The sequence below is a fragment of the Nerophis lumbriciformis genome, linkage group LG06 (genome assembly GCF_033978685.3).
Source record: "Nerophis lumbriciformis linkage group LG06, RoL_Nlum_v2.1, whole genome shotgun sequence".
NCBI lineage: Eukaryota > Metazoa > Chordata > Actinopteri > Syngnathiformes > Syngnathidae > Nerophis > Nerophis lumbriciformis.
The window spans coordinates 13938559-13958493 of record NC_084553.2 but is presented as its reverse complement, the minus strand read 5'-3'; the positions used below and the strand labels follow the sequence as shown (position 1 = coordinate 13958493).

The 19935-nt window shown below is 39.0% G+C and overlaps 2 protein-coding genes across 2 annotated transcripts; both read right to left on the bottom strand.

Annotated features, from left to right (window-relative positions):
• Positions 1-556: 556 nt before the first annotated feature.
• LOC133608283 (C-type isolectin Sp-CL4-like) lies at positions 557-1615 on the bottom strand. Its single transcript, XM_061963487.2, has 6 exons — positions 1518-1615; positions 1375-1455; positions 1171-1301; positions 964-1095; positions 780-891; positions 557-706 (listed from the first exon to the last, which is right to left on the bottom strand). Exons 2-6 carry the CDS (start codon positions 1436-1438, stop codon positions 636-638), a joined length of 510 nt encoding a protein of 169 aa, XP_061819471.2. The 5' UTR covers positions 1439-1455; positions 1518-1615; the 3' UTR covers positions 557-635.
• An 11150-nt stretch (positions 1616-12765) lies between these two features.
• gtf2a2 (general transcription factor IIA, 2) lies at positions 12766-16959 on the bottom strand. Its single transcript, XM_061963486.2, has 4 exons — positions 16733-16959; positions 13532-13636; positions 13046-13172; positions 12766-12981 (listed from the first exon to the last, which is right to left on the bottom strand). Exons 1-4 carry the CDS (start codon positions 16802-16804, stop codon positions 12956-12958), a joined length of 330 nt encoding a protein of 109 aa, XP_061819470.1. The 5' UTR covers positions 16805-16959; the 3' UTR covers positions 12766-12955.
• Positions 16960-19935: the final 2976 nt, after the last annotated feature.

The window sequence follows — 19935 nt, the reverse complement described above, 5'->3', positions numbered from 1 at the left end:
CACAGGAAAATGGACGGGTGTATATAACGATGGTTAAAATCAGGCACTTTGAAGCTTTTTTTAGGGATATTGCGTGATGGGTAAAATTTAGAAAACAACTTCGAAAAATAAAATAAGCCACTGGGAACTGATTTTTAATGGTTTTAGCCCTTCTGAAATTGTGATAATGTTCCCCTTTAAGTGTGGCTGAAACGGGGCTTAGGCTAAATAATTTTTCGTTTAAGGGGTGATCCGGCTTAGTGTAGACATAGCCTTAGATGTAACATTGAAATTTAGAGTTAACATTTACATTCGACATTTAGGATTTAGATTTGCGATTTAGATTTAACGTTTATATTTAGTGTTTGTAATCAAAATGTATATTTAACATTTAGATTTCACATTTACTGTAAATCCCTCATTAAATGTATCCCTCACATGTAAAGAAAATGAGCTGCAAGCGAGAAAGGTGAGCTAAAGATTCCAAATACATTAGCTCGAAAAGTGTGATTTAAATTTTACGTTCGGCACCCAATAGATAAAAAGTTCACGTCAAATGAAAGCAGAACCAGAAACAAATTGTCTGATGCTTGAAGTTTATTGGAATGAAAGTAAAAGTGTGTTTGTGCTCTTGAGAAGACAAACAGCGCGGCTCCTCAAGACTTTGGGATCTGACATGCCACAGAGCTAAACTCGGAGCACGGCCCGTCGTTGACTGGACCCCAAGCTGGACAAAGACAGGAGACAACATTCAGTGTGATGCTGAGACAGCAATAAGCGAGATGTTTAGTTCAACTTACAGCCAGAGTTTATCCACACACAGTCCTCATTGCCGTTGAAGTTATCAGGCTGACCTTCACGCCAAGGAATGGTCTTCAGTGGTTTACCTCTACGGATCCATTCAAAAGCATCCTGAAATGAAGACAAACAAGCTAAACATCTCTTCATTAACTTATCATCATCAGTGTGTTGTTGTCTGCTTACTGGTCCTCTTTTGGCACCCATCCAGTAGTGGAATCGAAACGGAACCGCAGCAAACGCGATACACACCAGCTTTTTGTGCTCGTCAAGGCTTGCCAATTCAACCACAGCACCATCGACTAATTGACACCCTTCCTGATAGATAGACAAAGTAGAAGATCAGGACCAGAAGACGTTTACTGTAGATGCTTTTGTTTACTGGTGTCTCACCTGGGCTTCCTGGAAAGTCATTTGGGAGGGTAAAAATTTGACGCAGCTGTCACCGTTCAGGCGGTACTCCCCAGCATCACATGAGTGCAGCTCGATGTTGGCACAAAAGGCAGCCACCTCTTCATGAGTCCCTGTGACACAAAATACTGTCAGCTTTTACCCGCTGCTTGTCAGAGTACATATTACTGATGCTTTGTTTATTACAAGAATAAGCAGGGGCGACCATCAGCGCCCCCATCAGGAGGATAGTTGTCACAGCAGAAGGCATGGCTCAGAATGACCGACCTGCAAACAGAACAATGTTAATTGTACTGCATCAACCTCTGCCATCTTTCTCTTCTACTCACCAGAGATGTGTGGTGTTCAATCTCGCTCCACCGTCTTCAACTTCACCTCAACTTCTCAGCTCCTAAATACTCACCATGACGCCTGGGGGCATGCCACTGTTACATATGAAGATTGTTCACATCAACATGGCGCCACATTTTTTGGTCTTAGTCATATTTGATCTGGCAAATACAGGCAACATATTTGTTCTGACAGGCGTCCAAGCACCACAAAAGAGCCACACCGTTGGCACAAGAGCCCAGGCATTTGTGTGCGTCGCTGACGCACACAAATTGCCAGAAAATAGCCAATTTGCCAGAAATAGCCAATTTGCTCAATTTACCAGGGGAACATTATCACCAGACCTATGTAAGCGTCAATATATACCTTGATGTTGCAGAAAAAAGACCATATATTTTTTTAACCAATTTCCGAACTCTAAATGGGTGAATTTTGGCGAATTAAACGCCTTTCTAATATTCGCTCTCGGAGCGATGACGTCACATCGGGAAGCAATCCGCCATTTTCTCAAACACCGAGTCAAATCAGCTCTGTTATTTTCCGTTTTTTCGACTGTTTTCCGTACCTTGGAGACATCATGCCTCGTCGGTGTGTTGTCGGAGGGTGTAACAACACGAACAGGGATGGATTCAAGTTGCACCAGTGGCCCAAAGATGCGAAAGTGGCAAGAAATTGGACGTTTGTTCCGCACACTTTACCGACGAAAGCTATGCTACGACAGAGATGGCAAGAATGTGTGGATATCCTGCGACACTCAAAGCAGATGCATTTCCAACGATAAAGTCAAAGAAATCTGCCACCAGACCCCCATTGAATCTGCCGGAGTGTGTGAGCAATTCAGGGACAAAGGACCTCGGTAGCACGGCAAGCAATGGCGGCAGTTTGTTCCCGCAGACGAGCGAGCTAAACCCCCTATCGACCATAGCTTCCCTGGCCTGCTGACATCAACTCCAAAACTGGACAGATCAGCTTTCAGGAAAAGAGCGCGGATGAGGGTATATCTACAGAATATATTAATTGATGAAAATTGGGCTGTCTGCACTCTCAAAGTGCATGTTGTTGCCAAATGTATTTCATATGCTGTAAACCTAGTTCATAGTTGTTAGTTTCCTTTAATGCCAAACAAACATACCAATCGTTGGTTAGAAGGCGATCGCCGAATTCGTCCTCGCTTTCTCCCGTGTCGCTGGCTGTCGTGTTGTTTTCGTCGGTTTCGCTTGCATACGGTTCAAACCGATATGGCTCAATAGCTTCAGTTTTTTCTTCAATTTCGTTTTCGCTACCTGCCTCCACACTACAACCATCCGTTTCAATACATGCGTAATCTGTTGAATCGCTTAAACCGCTGAAATCCGAGTCTGAATCCCCGCTAATGTCGCTATAGCTTGCTGTTCTATCCACCATGTTTGTTTGTGTTGGTTTCACTATGTGACGTCACAGGAAAATGGACGGGTGTATATAACGATGGTTAAAATCAGGCACTTTGAAGCTTTTTTTAGGGATATTGCGTGATGGTTAAAAAAATTTTAAAAAACGTCGAAATATATAATAAGCCACTGGGAACTGATTTTTAATGGTTTTAACAATTCTGAAATTGTGATAATGTTCCCCTTTAACTCTATGTTATTATTAATAATTAATGATATTTATCTTTGTGGAAACACTGATCATCTTAATGATTTCTCACAATAAATACATATAGAAACAGATAAATATCAATATGCAGCACTTTATTTTTATATTTTCTCTTAAGTGCACATTTTTCAAATTGAACATTTTCAAATGATCACTTCTAAGACACTCTTGTGAAATCACAATATTCCATTTTGACTAGCTAGCCACTAACATTTTTTAACAAATTATGAATTACTTTGCACCAAGTTTGTACAAATAATAACTCATGTAAAATACAAAAGTCAACACTCAAATTTTTAAATAAATAATGTCACACTTTGAACTGGACACCAAATCTGTTATCTGTTTCTTTGTCAGTTAGTGAAGACCAAGTCTTTAAAATATTTTCTTGGATTTTCAAATTCTATTTGAGTTTTGTCTCTCTTAGAATTAAAAATGTTGAGCAAAGCGAGACCAGCTTGCTAGTAAATAAATAATTTAAAAAAAAATAGAGGCAGCTCACTGGTAAGTGCTGCTATCTGAGCTATTTTTGGAACAGGCCAGCGGGCTACTCATCTGGTCCTTACGGGCACCGCGTTGGTGACCCCTGCCTTAAGTGATATTAAAAAGCAATAAATTTGATGTACCGGTACAGAGGAATTTAAAAAAAAATTTAATGCGGTGAAATCCCAAATGCTATTAGCTAATAATCAGAAATGGAAGGCTGGCAGAAATAAACGGGACCAAATTTCTTTGGTGTGACCAACAAAGCAACTAATGCTGTCGCCACGACGCCACCACAACTGGCAGCTGCTGCGACCACTACAGAAAAATAAATAGATAAAAACAAATGATCCGATTAACCAGTATTGTGAGACAATTTTAATTCACTAGAGAGTAACAGTTAATGCAAACTTGTCAACTATTCAAAATTATCATTGTCAAATGCTTACATTTTTGTCTATACCAGGGGTCGGCAACCCAAAAATGTTGAAAGTGCCATATTGGACCAAAAATACAAAAAAAGCCTGATTAGCACTCCATAACAAGTCAATTATATCAACAAAGCTCACCTGTGTCCATTCACGCACAGTATAAAACGTTTGGTGGACAAAATGAGACAAAAAAAAGGAGTGGCATAAAACACGTCTTTCTGTGGCAGCGTCGGAGGAAGTTGTACATGTAAACAAACTGTTGAGTCACAGTCCACACAACGGTGAGGTCAAGGGCCGCTGAAATAGAATAGAATAGAATAAAGTAGAATAGAATAGAAAGTACTTTATTGATCCCTGAGGGAAATTCAGCACCACAGTTCGCTCACAATAGACAATAATAATAATAATAATGAATCATAAATAATACAATTTATATAATATATTATATATATTATATATAATATATGAATAATATAAATATACTCTACATATTAATAATTTTAATAACAATAAATTAGTAGGACAAAACGGTGCTCGCCAAATACTCTCATCAGTGAAGCATAAACACAAACATATTAAACAATGGGCTTTCAAACAATTAGGAAGGTTTGTGTTGTGTTTTTCCTCCTACAGAAACCATGTTTCAACAAAAAAATATATTTTTCACCCCATTTTTTTCCCATTTCCATACATTTTTGAAAAAGCTCCATGGAGCCACCAGGGCGCCACGAAAGAGCCGTATGTGGCTCTAGAGCCACGGGTTGCTGACCCCCGATCTACACAGACAATTGTAAGCTTTTAACTATATACAATAACTATCTGCAGTAGGACATGGGTATTAAATTTGTTAAAAGTGACATTAAAAAGGCATTAAAATGCATTAAAATAGATTTACCTGCAGAAACCCTGATATTTTGTATTACGATTGAATTGGTTCAATCATTTATTTCTTAGTGCAAAATAACACTTTTTGCATATTTCTTTCCGCTCCAGTGCAGCTGGCATAGGCTCCAGCCCACCAAAACCCTAAAAGGGACAAGCGGTAGAAAATGTGTGCAAAACATGAATTTGCTGACACATATCTGACTGGGACTCAATCCCAAAGCGACTATTTACCAGCGCTAATGCTATGTGCCACGGGAGAAAAGTGCCATTGTGTTCTTGTTCAGACTGTAAATACGTTCGAAATAAACTCAACTAATACCTAATATTTTTGTCAGTGACACAGCAGTAAGGAGCTGGGTATATATTTGCGGTAAAATTTAATATGAAGCGCCCTGTCATTTTTTAATTGACATTTTGCATGTGCTTATTCACGCACAACGGAGCCCCCACGGATCACCGGGGCCCTCCCTACGCATAAAGTGATCTGAGCGTAACCATATTAGGGATGTAACGGTAAACGGTTTAATGATAAACCGCAATAAAATTCCCGACAGTTAGTAATCTTTTTTTTTTTTATTACGGAAAAAACGTAATTTATTAATGCATTTTAGGCAACACTGCTTACTTCCTGGAAACGAAGTCAGGCGCATGCGCACTATCGTCGTTTTGCTTGAAAATCATGGCGGACAAACTACACAGACTTTGCTCTGGAGATTTCCCCTCGGAGTAAACAGAGCCAAGCGCTTGGTTTTAACGTCATTTTTCCTCGCTTATCGACGTGCGTTTAAGAGCGCACTGTTGTTTTTAGATGGAGACAGGTGTGGACAATATTGGAGGCAGACGCACTTGTCTCCACACTAAAAGTATACAGCGAAGGAGAAAACAATTTGAGGTTGCTTTTATTTTCTCAATACAGCGTCCATCAGCTGCTGTGACTCTTTACCTTAATGAGGTGAGGAAACATGCAGCAGGCGATGTGCCGTGAACGTTGTCACAACTTGTTTATAAAGTCTTTAGTTTGTTGACTGGGATGCTCACTCCTCCTTTATTCAACTGCAAACTTTATCAGTGTTCCAATAACATCAATACTACCTCAAATGTTTTGTCATCTCATCGAATTGAACGCCGGCTGTGAAGATTGTGTATTCGATGTGAGAGGTGTTTCGCTCCTGTTTATTTTTGTTGTTGGCCAAACTGCTGTACTGAAACACGAGGAGGCGTTGGAGAAGAACAAAGCTTGTTCATCAGACTTCATCTTCATTAGCCAAACTGTTTTGAGTTTTATATTGATATCAAAAAGTAAACACCAGGTTTATTTCATGTCACATAGGTGTTACTTTAAAAACCATTCATGTGACACAGCAATTTGTTAATGTTAATGTATAGTTCATTCCTATACGACATATTTCTGCATCTGTCCCGATACAGCATCTACATATAAATGTGCATAACTTAAATACATAATAAAAACATACCTCCCTCTATCAAAATGTAAAAATAGAGATAAAGACATCAAGAAATGACCAAAAGCTGACACGTTGCTGTCATTAAAGAATAAAATATTATTAATGAACAAAAAAAAGGTGTCTTTAGATATATGGATAACATTTATTTATAGCCTTTTTATTAGACATTACAAATGACATGGTGGTATTACGTTCACACCCCAACACTGCTTTACCTAATAATCAGTAATCATTAGGGATGCCCGATAATGGCTTTTTGCCGATATCCGATATTGCCCAACTTTTTAATTACCGATACCGATATCAACCGATACCGATATCAACCGATATATACAGTCGTGGAATTAACACATTATTATGCCTAATTTAGACAACCAGGTATGGTGAAGATAAGGTACTTTTTAAAAAAAAATTATAAAATAAAATAAGATAAATAAATCAAAAACATTTTCTTGAATAAAAAAGAAAGTAAAACAATATAAAAACAGTTACATAGAAACTAGTAATTAATGAAAATTAGTCAAATTAACTGTTAAAGGTTAGTACTATTAGTGGACCAGCAGCACGCACAATCATGTGTGCTTACGGACTGTATCCCTTGCAGACTGTATTGATATATATTGATATATAATGTAGGAACCAGAATATTAATAACAGAAAGATACAACCCTTTTGTGTGAATGAGTGTAAATGAGTGTAAATGGGGGAGGAAGGTTTTTTGGGTTGGTGCACTAATTGTAAGTGTATCTTGTGTTTTTTATGTTGATTTAATAAAAAATAAAAAAACCCAAAAAACGGTACCGATAATAAAAAAAACGATTCCGATAATTTCCGATATTACATTTTAACGCATTTATCGGCCGCTAATATTGGCAGGCTGATAATATCGGACATCTCTAGTAATCATGATTTCAATTTTCATAAAAAATAATCTTAATTAGTACTTTGGCCATAATTGGCATCCCTAGATCTCATACATGAACACTTTTTTTTATCTACATGGACAAAAAGTGCATTTACGACTTATGGCCATCAGGTGCCATCTTTCGAAATTCGTACATTGGTTTCTATTTTTGAATCACTTATATCCATAAAGTGCTATCTTGCTGTCTTATTTTTTTTTCCCTGCCATATTACTTTGTTTATAATGCTTTTGTTGCTTTCATATGCACATTCAATTTCTACTTGAGGGCCATGAAACTGTGCTCTTTATTCTACAGTAATGTTTCTCCTACAAAGAAAATCATTTAGAATGTGTTGTGTTTTTTTTTTAAATAAATCTTGGTTAAAAATTTCAGTATATATTTTTGGGGGGGGAAATTTTGAGCACATTTAAAAATACCGCGATAATAATAATAACCATGATAATTTCGGTCACAATAACTGTGATAAGAAATGTTCATAACGTGACATCCCTATAGTATGTACTAGTATAAAATAGTTGTTTGCCGGTCACGCAAAGTGGCAAAAACAACCCTATTGTGTGACCACTTACACTTAAAATTTAGAGTTAAATTAAAGCTGCAAGCAGCGATGGACGGGACCGACTTTGACGGCACATAAAATCCAAACCGGAGCAGTAATTAAAACTCTTTGGTCAACTTTTAATCAGAATGTTTCAATCTCTCTCCTGTGCTAGTTTAAAGCCGACACGACAAACGCGCTCAGAGGAGATAATGTTTGAAAAGAGGTGACCGGTTTTTACAAAACTTTTGTTTTGAAGGGGGAATTGCAAACTTCCTGTTGATTTTTGCTGGGGGTTGTCAATATATGAAATGTAGGTCTAAGTGAGACCTACATAGAGGTTTTTGTTTCATACTGGAAGTTACAGGCAGTTTTGTCTGAGTTTTCTTCCTAGGAGCAGTTATGTCTGTGTTTTGTTCCTAGGGGGCGCTAGAGCGCAATTTTGAGTTTTGGGGTTGGGTTTTTTCATTAGATCGCAATTTCTGCTAGTCCTGATGTGTGTGTCCAGTTTGGTGAGTTTTGAAGCATGTTAAGGGGGTCAAATTACAGCTCAAAGAGGCAAAAGTGACTGTTTTTACTAACTTTTTGTTTTGAAGGGGGAATTGCCAACTTCCTGTTGATTTTTGCTGAAGAATGCCAATGTATGAAATCTAGGTCTAATGCAGACCTACATAGAGGTTTGTATTTAATGTCTCTACGACATTTCTACCGGAAGTTACAAGCAGTTTTGTCTGTGTTTTTTCCTAGGGTGCGCTAGAGCGCAATTTTGAGTTTTGGGGTTTGGTTTTTTGATTACTTGGCAATTTTCGCCAGTCCTGATGTGTGTGTCAAATATGGTGAGTTTTGAAGCATGTTAAGGGGGTCAAATTACAGCTCAAAGAGGCAGCGGAATAATAATAATAAAACCTTACAAATACGATAGGGTCCTCTGTCCCAAAGGGACATTGCGGTCCCTAATAAGCGATTAAAGCCTAAAAAACGTCTTCAACAAACAAAATGTCCATTAAACCATTGCTGATATTCAAGCTAACACCTTTGGAAAACAAGTTTTAACACATCAAAGATATTTTTTTCCAAAACTACATCATCATTTTCCTGTTTGATAGCGTCGCCTCGACTGACAAACCAATATTTGTTTCGAATCATGTCGTAAAATGTGTGTTAGAATATTTTTCAATTGTAATTATTTATTGCTTATTGGGTGTGAGCTTGTTTAGAGAGGATAAACATCAATCAACCAGCCAGAACTAGCTAGGCCTGTTAGCGTTGGCATGGTTACAAAACAAGAAAGTTGAATGTCACGTCAACAATGAAGTCAAGATGTCTTCTAGACCAGTGGTCCACAACCTTTTTTGTAATTGCGGACCGGTCAACGCTTGGAAATTTGTCCCACGGACCGGGGGGATGGAGGGGGGTATGGTTTTTTTTGTCATAAAAAAATACAATCATGTGTGCTTACGGACTGTATCCCTGCAGACTGTATTGATCTATATTGATATATAATGTAGGAACTAGAGATGTCCGATAATATCGGCCTGTCAATATTATCGGCCGATAAATGCGTTAAAATGTAATATCGGAATTTTTCGGTATCGTTTTTTTAATTATCGTTTTTTTGTTTTTTTATTAAATCAACATAAAAAACACAAGATACACTTACAATTAGTGCACCAACCCAAAAAAAACTCCCTCCCCCATTTACACTCATTCACACAAAAGGGTTGTTTCTTTCTGTTATTAATATTCTGGTTCCTACATTATATATCAATATATATCAATACAGTCTGCAAGGGATACAGTCCGTCAGCACACATGATTGTGCGTGCTGCTGGTCCACTAAGAGTACTAACCTTTAACAGTTAATTTGACTAATTTTCATTAATTACTTGTTTCTATTTAACTGTTTTCATATTGTTTTACTTTCTTTTTTATTGAAGAAAATGTTTTGAATTTATTTATATTATTTTATTTTATAAAAAATTTTTTAAAGTACCTTATCTTCACCATACCTGGTTGTCCAAATTAGGCATAATGTGTTAATTCCACGACTGTATATATCGGTTGATATCGGTATCGGTAATTAAAGAGTTGGACAATATCGGAATATCCGATATCTGCAAAAAGCCATTATCGGACATCACTAGTAGGAACCAGAAATATTAATAACAGAAAGAAACAACCCTTTGTGCGAACTGGGGGAGGGAGGTTTTTTTTGGGTTGGTGCACTAATTGTAAGTGTATATTGTGTTTTTTATGTTGATTTGGGACGGCGTGGCGCAATGGAAGAATGGCTGTGCGCGACCCGAGGGTCCCTGGTTCAATCCCCACCTAGTACCAACCTCGTTGTGTTCTGAGCAAGACACTTCACCCTTGCTCCTGATGGGTGCTGGTTAGCGCCTTGCATGGCAGCTCCCTCCATCAGTGTGTGAATGTGTGTGTGAATGGGTAAATGTGGAAGTAGTGTCAAAGCGCTTTGAGTACCTTGAAGGTAGAAAAGCGCTATACAAGTACAACCCATTTATTTAATTTTTTAAAAATAAAATAAAATAAAAAAATAAAAATAAATTAATTTAATTTTTTTTTTAATTTCTTGTGCGGCCCGGTGGTTGGGGACCGCTGTTCTAGACCAGTGGTTCTAGAACTTTTTTCACCAAGTGCCACCATAATGACTAATGTTAATTAACCTCTTAAGGCCCAAGCAGTCCTGTGCTTCCTATAAGTGTCAGTGTCAGTAGAATGTTTTTATTGAGTGGTTCCGTCTGTTGCACAGTGCACAACACACCCAGGTGAGGTCGCTGTAGCTTCAGGCACTTTTAACGGTTTGAAGAGTCTTTGGTGGCACTCGGGCCTCTCAATGTTACGCTCATTTGAAAACATCCCTGCACATCATAATGGCAGCTACAGTTTCCATCTTAAAGATCCTTAAAAAAAATGATTTAGAAATGTCCAGCGGGGCTTAATTTGCCCAGGTCTGGTTTGGTGGAAACGAGGCTCACTAAAAGCCATATGATTGACAGGTGGCCAGTTCAGTCGTGTGTGCTGGGATAGGCTCCACCTCTGGTGAAAGAAAAAAAATACTGTTTTGTAGATTTGAGTACCGTTCACGAGTGAACCGATACGGTACAATTCCTGGTTCTCACCTGTACCGATTTTCTGTACTTTTGTGTTAAATATATTTTTTTATTGCAACATTTAAAAATGAGCTGATTATAACTGCTGTCCAGCTGTTATATCTTGTTTTGTTATCATATTTCTCAGTCTTATTTGCAGGTATGACACTTAAAGTTGCAAGTCCAAGACATTAGTAGTGTGGAGGTGTGTTGAGCAGTTCAGTCTTTAGCTGTCTGTTGCACCCTACAAAGTGTTAATACTGTTAGCGTTGTACTTATTACGCACCAGCTGTTTGATTGTAATGTGCGTCTTCATTCATTTTAAGAAACATTTGAAAATTTCTCTTTTTAGTAAAGCTTTTAGTTAATGCACCTTCTAACTATCATTTTTAGTCCACTTTGTATCCTTTTTATGATGTTGCTCCTGTTGTTTTTGTCAGGTTCAAACACTGATGACATCTATTAAGCAAGACAAGAGGCAAAGAATTAAACAGACAGGATTAAATTTGGACTCAATATATTGAGGAGAGTCGCCCGAACATTGTTTCCTTCTACAATCTCCAGCACGCTCTGCCAAAAGATTGTATGCCTACTTCTTTTATTTTGGACCCTCCCCAACCACATGGCCATGGCAGTTTCCAAAGGACAAAGGTTGCAAAAAGTTCACAGAAAAGGTTGTAAACAATTCACAGAAAAGGTCAGTTCAAAAAGAGGTTCATAAAATATTTCAAAAAAGAGTGTCTGGAAATTGGGCAGATCCTGTCATCTCTCCGCTTTGAAGTCCTTGGGCCAGAACAACATCCTTCTGTTGATTACCATATATGAGAGAAAACAGAAAACCCTTCATGTGGCTCTCCCCCTTACACAGTGGAGTTTTACGAGCATTCTTCTTGGTAGGTTTCAAAAACAGCTTTTGTCTTCTTACTTACTTACTCAATGTAACACAAAGTTTTTTGTGATAATTTAGAAACAATTATTCTAACAGTTTTAAATTGAATTGTTTTACTTCACCTATGTTTTGTACAGCGCTTTCTGATTTTATCTGTGAAAAGCGCTTTATAAATAAAATGTAATTACTTCATTGTACTTTTCAGCAACAAATTTGTAGGGAGGTGTTTCGGGCACATCCAACCGGTAAGAGGCCAAGGGGAAGACCCAGGACACGTTGGGAAGACTATCGCTCCCGGCTGGCCTGGGAACGCCTCGGGATCCCCCGGGAGGAGCTGGACGAAGTGGCTGGGGAGAGGGAAGTCTGGGCTTCCCTGCTTAGGCTGCTGCCCCCGCGACCTGACCTTAGATAAGCGGATGATGGATGGATGGAATTTGTAGGTGTTGAAATCGCCATGTAAAATTGCTAATGTTAATCAGTAGCATGTCAATAATGCCAATGTATATTACAATCAAGCCATGCTTTACTTACGTTGGAGCATTTTTTGCGTCAATTACATTGTTGGCATTGAATATTGCAACATTACCTAGTAAACGCTTGGCTGAGAACGCTCTCAGTGCTGCTGGAGTGATCGTCGAAGTGTGCGTGACGTCACCCATGTGCCTTAATGTGGATTTTACATATATCGGTGCGTAAAAAGTATCAAACTCGGTGACCATCCCTACTGGGTTGTGTAAAAAAAGTTTCTCTCTCAGCATGCTTGAAAATGTCTCCCTCTGCTGGAGGCAATGTGTTATTTTGGAAGAAGCTTATTATTTGTGGGAGGAGTCAGTCTGTAGGAAGCCAAGTCGTCTTTGTGGGAGGAGTTAACATCACTAAGAAAGGTTGACATTGTTCCATTTGTCAATTTTTATTCAAGTTTTTGCAAAGTGGACACAAACGTAAAAAAAAAAAAAAAAGGAATAAAATAAACTGCTGCAAGCTGTGACACGTGCGCTCACGTGCACACTCGGACACTGCAGAGGAGCGTGAATAAATTATACACATATGTACACTTCGTGGCGGTGGGCGTTATCACTCGGTGGCGTTGGAGCCGGAATCTGAAGGAGAAAGTAAAAGGGTTTGACGGGAGGCGGGCAAGTCGAGGGTTACACGTGCACTTACTCTTGCCGTCGCACGCCACGATCTTGACCTTGTCCACCTTGACCAGATCGGTGACCTCTCGGAACTCCACGTCGTTCAGGACAAACGTCCAGACGTTGTCGCAGAAGCGATACGTGTTCAAAGAACCCTGAGGGACAAACCAACATGGCTGTCAGGACCTCTATCATCTATATATATATATATATATATATATATATATATATATATATATATATATATATATATATATATATATATATATATATATATATATATATATATATATATATATATAGATAGATAGATAGATATAGATAGTCGAGGTTTCTGTGGTTTATCCGTTACACAGTGCTCAATACCGGGGTAGAGCCAAATATACGGTAGGTCGGAAAAAAACACAGAGGCTATATCATCCCTACAAGCCTGTTTTTACCCCCCCCTGCGACCCCGAAAGGGACAAGCGCTAGAAATGGATGGATGGATGGATGGATGGAGGGATGGGGTTACCTTGAAGTTGACTCTGTTACGGACTCTGTTGGCGAGCGCCGTGTTGATGGCTTTGTCGAACTGGAGCAGGACCTGCAGGGCGAGCTGGGGGGTGATCTGCTGGGTCTTTAAAACAAACGCCTAGATTAATTTCAACTTCAATTTCAAGCTTGTTTTCAGACTTGAACTGCATTTTCATTACCACTGCACACCAACACCGATGACGTGGAACACATATCCCAGTCTAATCCAGATGGAGCAAGTACTGTACTTTTCCGACTGTCATTTTCTCAACTGACTTTGGACTGACTGGCAAGAACACCAAGGCACAGAACAGAGACATGTGGCAGACTTACACACACAGACACACCCCATCCAAAGCCCATGACGCGAATCCCTTAGGGGTGATGGACGGCTGGGCAGCGCCTGAAGAGCTGCAGCCAACCACCGTAGCCCCCACCCCTCCCTCCCCTCTGTTGCAAGTCTCGAGATGTATGTTGTAATATGTATATGTGCTTTGCTATGGAGGTTTCCCCCCCACTCCTCGATTGTGTTTTTTTTTTACTCATCCTCCCCCAGCTTGACCTTTTTCCCCATCTTTTACGGGGCGCCTTGTGGCGACCCATCAGCGTTCCTGTTCTGTAACCCTGTACACCGTTTGTCTAATCTTGAACGGGTTTGTGCTGAATATCTAGTTTCCCCTCGGGGATTAATAAAGTCCTATCTAATCTAATCTAAAGTATAACCCGCTTTATAGTACATATTAATTCTAGTTGTGCTACCCGACCTTGAAGCAATTTTATTTGGTAAATGGCGTAATAAGTGTGACCAGTGGATGGCAGTCACACATAAGAGATACGTGTGGACTGCAGATTGGTGCAAGCAAACCCAAAACTTTGATGTTTCATTGATTTTAAATACTTTTGTAGTTGTTTCCCCATATTTCTACACTATAACTCAGATATGGTAACACTAGCGAGCAGTAGAGAATATGGAGTGATTTTTGGTCTAGAACATGTCCTGCTTGACGTTGCATCCATATGCTCGCCGCACAAACAAGTTTTCATGTAAAAATTCGGTCCTTATTAAAAAGATAACCCTTTATTATTTACCGCAATGTTATCGTTTGATTTTCTCGACGATGTCCGTCGCATGAACAAGCGGCAGCTCAATTACCAAGTGCTCAACTTTGGTATGATTGTTTCCTCTGCTTTGATGGTATGAAAAGGACTCATGGTTGTCACCGGCAGTGAGAGTCCTATTGTTGTCGTACTCAGGTGTAAAAAAAAAGTGCATCTCTATCCTCCTTCAAAACCGCACTAAAAGAACATCTCCAGGCAACTCCAACCCTAGACTAACACCCTCCCCCCACCACATCCCACCTCCCCGGATTGTAAATAATCAAATGTATATACTTGTTCTTGTGATTTCTGAACTCACTATGTTCACTGCTCGCTGTACATATCCTACCAAGTCAGACCTACACTGTTTCAATGTCCATTTCCCAGATGATATAATTGTTGATGACTGAAGCATACCTGCCAACTTTTGAAATCAGAAAAACCTAGTAGCCAGGGTCCAGGGGCCGCAGGCCCCGGTAGGTCCAGGACAAAGTCCTGGTGGGGGGGTTCAGGGCTTCGCCCCCCGACGCAATATGATTATTAGCATTCAGACAGGTTAAAATGTTGCTAAAACCATCACTTTTCTATGCTAAATGGTTCCGTCTTCATGGCATCGGCGATACTTTTTGAGGATTCTGTTCCAAGACACTGAATAATGTTTGATGTTTTGGTTCGACCACATCCATATTTTTTGGCGATTTTCGAGTCGGGAAACATTTTCCAAAATAACTGTCCCATGTGATCAGCCAGTGCGATTGGAAGTCCATGCTCAATTATTGCCTCCGTAAATAAAACTTCGGCATTTATCACATCCAAAGAATCTGTTTGGGCGACGAAAAACGTTGAAAGTTTTCCACTTGTATCGCTAGCAACGGCATTAGACTTGTGTTTTTTTGTCCCAACGTGGTCTTTTACATCGCTATTTCCTCCATGTCCGATCGAAAAATCGTGTCTGCACAAGGTGCAATTCGCGTAGTTTTCACCCTTTTTGGAACGGATAATTATTCCCGGATAGGCTTTTGAATATTCTTCACGGAATGACTGCAGTTTTCTTTTCGGTTTAAGACTCGTTTGCGATTTTTCTCCGGCTGATTCCATGATCGTTCGCTCGTTTGGAAACAATGGCAACTGGTGCCTCGTGCTTGGCAGCGGTGCTATAAATAGCCTCGCGCATGGCATTCGCAGCGGTGCTATAAATAGCCTCGCGCATGGCATTCGGAATGGCTCGATAGGAAATTACGGGAAGCAGTGTCGATTGTCATTGTTGTTACGCGATTTCGTGAATAAAACTTTAAAAAATTTTTTTTTTTTTTAATTAATGAAAAAACATTTTTTATCAATGCAACCGTAACCCGGAATAGGTTGATGAAAACCGTACTAATTACGGGAAAACCGGAGTAGTTGGCAGGTATGCTGAAGGGCTGATATCAACCAAACCTAACCGCCTCTCCACAACCCACCCCCCGGATTGTAAATAATGTAAATAATTCAATGTATATACTCTGATGATTAACTTGTGTGATGACTGTATTATGCTGATAGTATATATTTGTACCACGAATTGATTAACGTGGACCCCGACTTAAACAAGTTGAAAAACTTATTCGGGTGTTGCCATTTAATGGTCAATTGTACGGAATATGTACTTCACTTTGCAATCTACTAATAAACGTTTCAATCAATCAATTAATCAATGCTTTATTCATTATTGACGTGTTTCTTGAGGTAATGTTTATCACAGGAAAATGATACTTATATCACTGGAATTGACTTTATAAGACCAATTTAATGTAAAAAAAAAATAAATAAAATAGTGTTATTTTTTCCACACGAAATAAATACGCCTCATGAACGTACGTTTGCTTAAACTGCTTCATTCATGTGACGTCATAGCCAGGCTGCTTTGAACCTAAACATAAGACTGTGGAAGCGCCAAATACACCTTTGACAATATTGTAAATAAGTCATGACACAAGTAAATTATTACATTGAATTAATAGAGTCAATAAAATATATTAAAGTGACGACAAAAAAAAAAAAAGCTTCCCGGCTAATATACGGCGAGGCTAACGGAAGCTAGGTAGCGTTAGCGAGGAGTCACCTGTATGAGCTCGTCCAGGCTCTCCTGAAGGCTGTTTCCCAGCGTGGTGTTCCTGTACAGCTGGTACGCCATGCTGGAGGCTTCGGGAGCCCAAAGAAGACGAAGATGAGCGAACGTTAGGCTAACTCAGGAAGCTAACAAGACAGCTCGCTTCCCGACAAACCAAACTAGCAAACAACTGGGCGGAGCTTAGCTTCTTCTTCTTCTTCTTCTTCTACTACTACCAGCCCCATTCATTGTGATAAAGTAGCGCCCCCTCGGGAACAGGCGTGAGTAGTACGTCACAATGGCCAGGACACGACAGGAGTTTGACGTTTAAAATGTTGCTGCTTTCCAGCAGTGTCCGCTTTTAAAGGACGCTCAAAGTGCTTTTACGCCACTTTTAAATGAAATCATCATCATGGGAAACATATACTTTGATTTACCAGAATAGAATAGTATATAATAGAAAGTAGTTTATTGATCCTTGGGGGAAATTCAGCACCATAGTTTGCTTACAATAGACAATAAACACTTAGGTGAATAATATATAATATAATATAATAATGATAATATAAATACAGTCTATTATACAGCATTATTCACATGTGAATAACATACATACAGTCTATTATACAGCATTATTCACATGTGAATAACATAAATACAGTCTATTATACAGCATTATTCACATGTGAATAATATAAATACAGTCTATTATACCGCATTATTCACATGTGAATAACATAAATACAGTCTATTATACAGCATTATTCACATGTGAATAATATAAATACAGTCTATTATACCGCATTATTCACATGTGAATAACATAAATACCGTCTATTATACAGCATTATTCACATGCGAATAATATAAATACAGTCTACTATACAGCATTATTCACATGCGAATAATATCAATACAGTCTATTATACAGCATTATTCACATGTGAATAATATAAGTACAGTCTACATACATATACACACACACACACACACACACACACACACACATACATATATATTTTGGGGCGGCATGGTGTAGTGGGTAGAGCAACCGTGCCAGAAACCTGAGGGTTGCAGGTTCGCTCCCCGCCTCTTACCATCCAAAAATCGCTGCCGTTGTGTCCTTGGGCGGGACACTTCACCCTTTGCCCCCGGTGCCACTCACACTGGTGAATTGAATGATGAATGATAGGTGGTGGTCGGAGGGGCCGTTGGCGCAACGGTCAGTCTACCCCAGGGCAGCTGTGGCTATGAAAGTAGCTTACCACCACCAGGTGTGAATGATTGATGGGTTCTACATGTAAAGCGACTTTGGGTACTTAGAAAAGCGCTATATAAATCCCAGTTATTATTATTATTATTATTATATTTAAATATATATGTAAATATGACTTTTCATATTTAGAGCGGAATGTATATATATATACCCCGGTATTGAGCACTGTATAATGGATAAACCAGAAACCTCGACTATATATATATATATATATATATATATATATATATATATATATATATATATGTGTGTGTGTGTGTATATACATACATATATTTATGTATCTATATATATATATATAAATACATATATATATATTTATATATATATATATATATATATATATACATATATATATATGTATATACATACATATATTTATACATATATATATATATATATATATATATATATATATATATATATATATATATATATATATATATATATATATATATACAGATAGATACCATGAATTGATTAACGAGGACCCCCGACTTAAAGAAGTTGAAAAATGTATTGGGGTGTTACCATTTAGTGGTCAATTGTACGGAATGTGTACTGTACTGTGCAATCTACTAATAAAAGTTTCAATCAATCAATCAATAGATGATAGATGGATAGATATACATATATGAGATAAGATTATATACATGTATATATAAACTATGAACATATATGTACACTAAATTGGCCCTAGTGTGTGAATGTGAGTGTGAATGTTGTCTGCCTATCTGTGTTGGCCCTCTGATGAGGTGGCGACTTGTCCAGGGTGTACCCCGCCTTCCGCCCGAATGCAGCTGAGATAGGCTCCAGCACCCCAAAAGGGACAAGCGGTAGAAAATGGATGGGGATGGATAGGTTATTGTAGAATATAGAGCATCTAACATGGCAATCAGGAAGTTGATTTGTACAGCAGGTAAGTCGGTATTTTTCCTCATCCCTGTGAGAATCCTGCGGGTGACTGCAGCATTAAGGAGTGGGACTAACCAGAACTAGCTGCAGTGTGCTCAAACAACCACCAGGTAACATCTGTGAACAGATAATATTGTATCATCTCTATCTCTTTCCGACTTATGAGGTGGATAGTGCATTCTTCACCAGTTTTTTTTACCCACACTTAAAGTGAAGGATGAGAAAATAACGACCGCACCTACTGTAAATGAAGGAAGACAACAAAAGTTTATGAAAGCCGCTGGTGTTCAAACAACCTTGCCGAGCTGGAAGAATTAAGCGTTGCCACCCTCGCTCGGGATGAGCTCATTATTCCGCTAAAGCCTTTGAGATGCTAGGTCAGTGAGTGTGATACAACTTCATTACGTCTGTTGTGACTGGGATTTATAGCACTGGCTGCTCATCACCAGGAACAATAGCAGCTTTCTGCAGCTCTATTAAAGACAGGAGACAGGAGAAGCTTTGATTAATGAGTGTGGAAGTTTCCTCCTAGCAGCTGGAGACCGTTCTGGTTTGACAAAGGTTTTATTTTTCCACAATAAATTCACATGACACTCGACTTTTCAGTCCTCCATTGTGTCATGCCTCTTTCCCTCCTGCTCCCGGCCGCTTACTGTTAAAGACAACAGATGATTAGATTAGCACGTACCAACTGTGAAATCTAATCACCTGCCAGCTGTGTCTCGCCGTCAGCACCCCTATCTGATGGTGCTCGTCCTCAGCACCATAGACAGAGACGGTGACCTTTGCTCCTGCAGGCGCACTGGCCACACCTCCCTCCACAATGAGGTTTTATGCAGAGCTCTTTTGCTGACAAATGTATTCGTACAAATGGCACACTTTGTTTGTTGTGGGTTTGTGCGTAAGACTTGTCAACGTTTAGTCAACACCTTAAGTGATGACAGCCAAATACAAAGTCTCTTGTCAACTATTGCCAACTAACTGGTCATCATTAGCTGGTCTATTGAACTAACTAGTCTTAAAT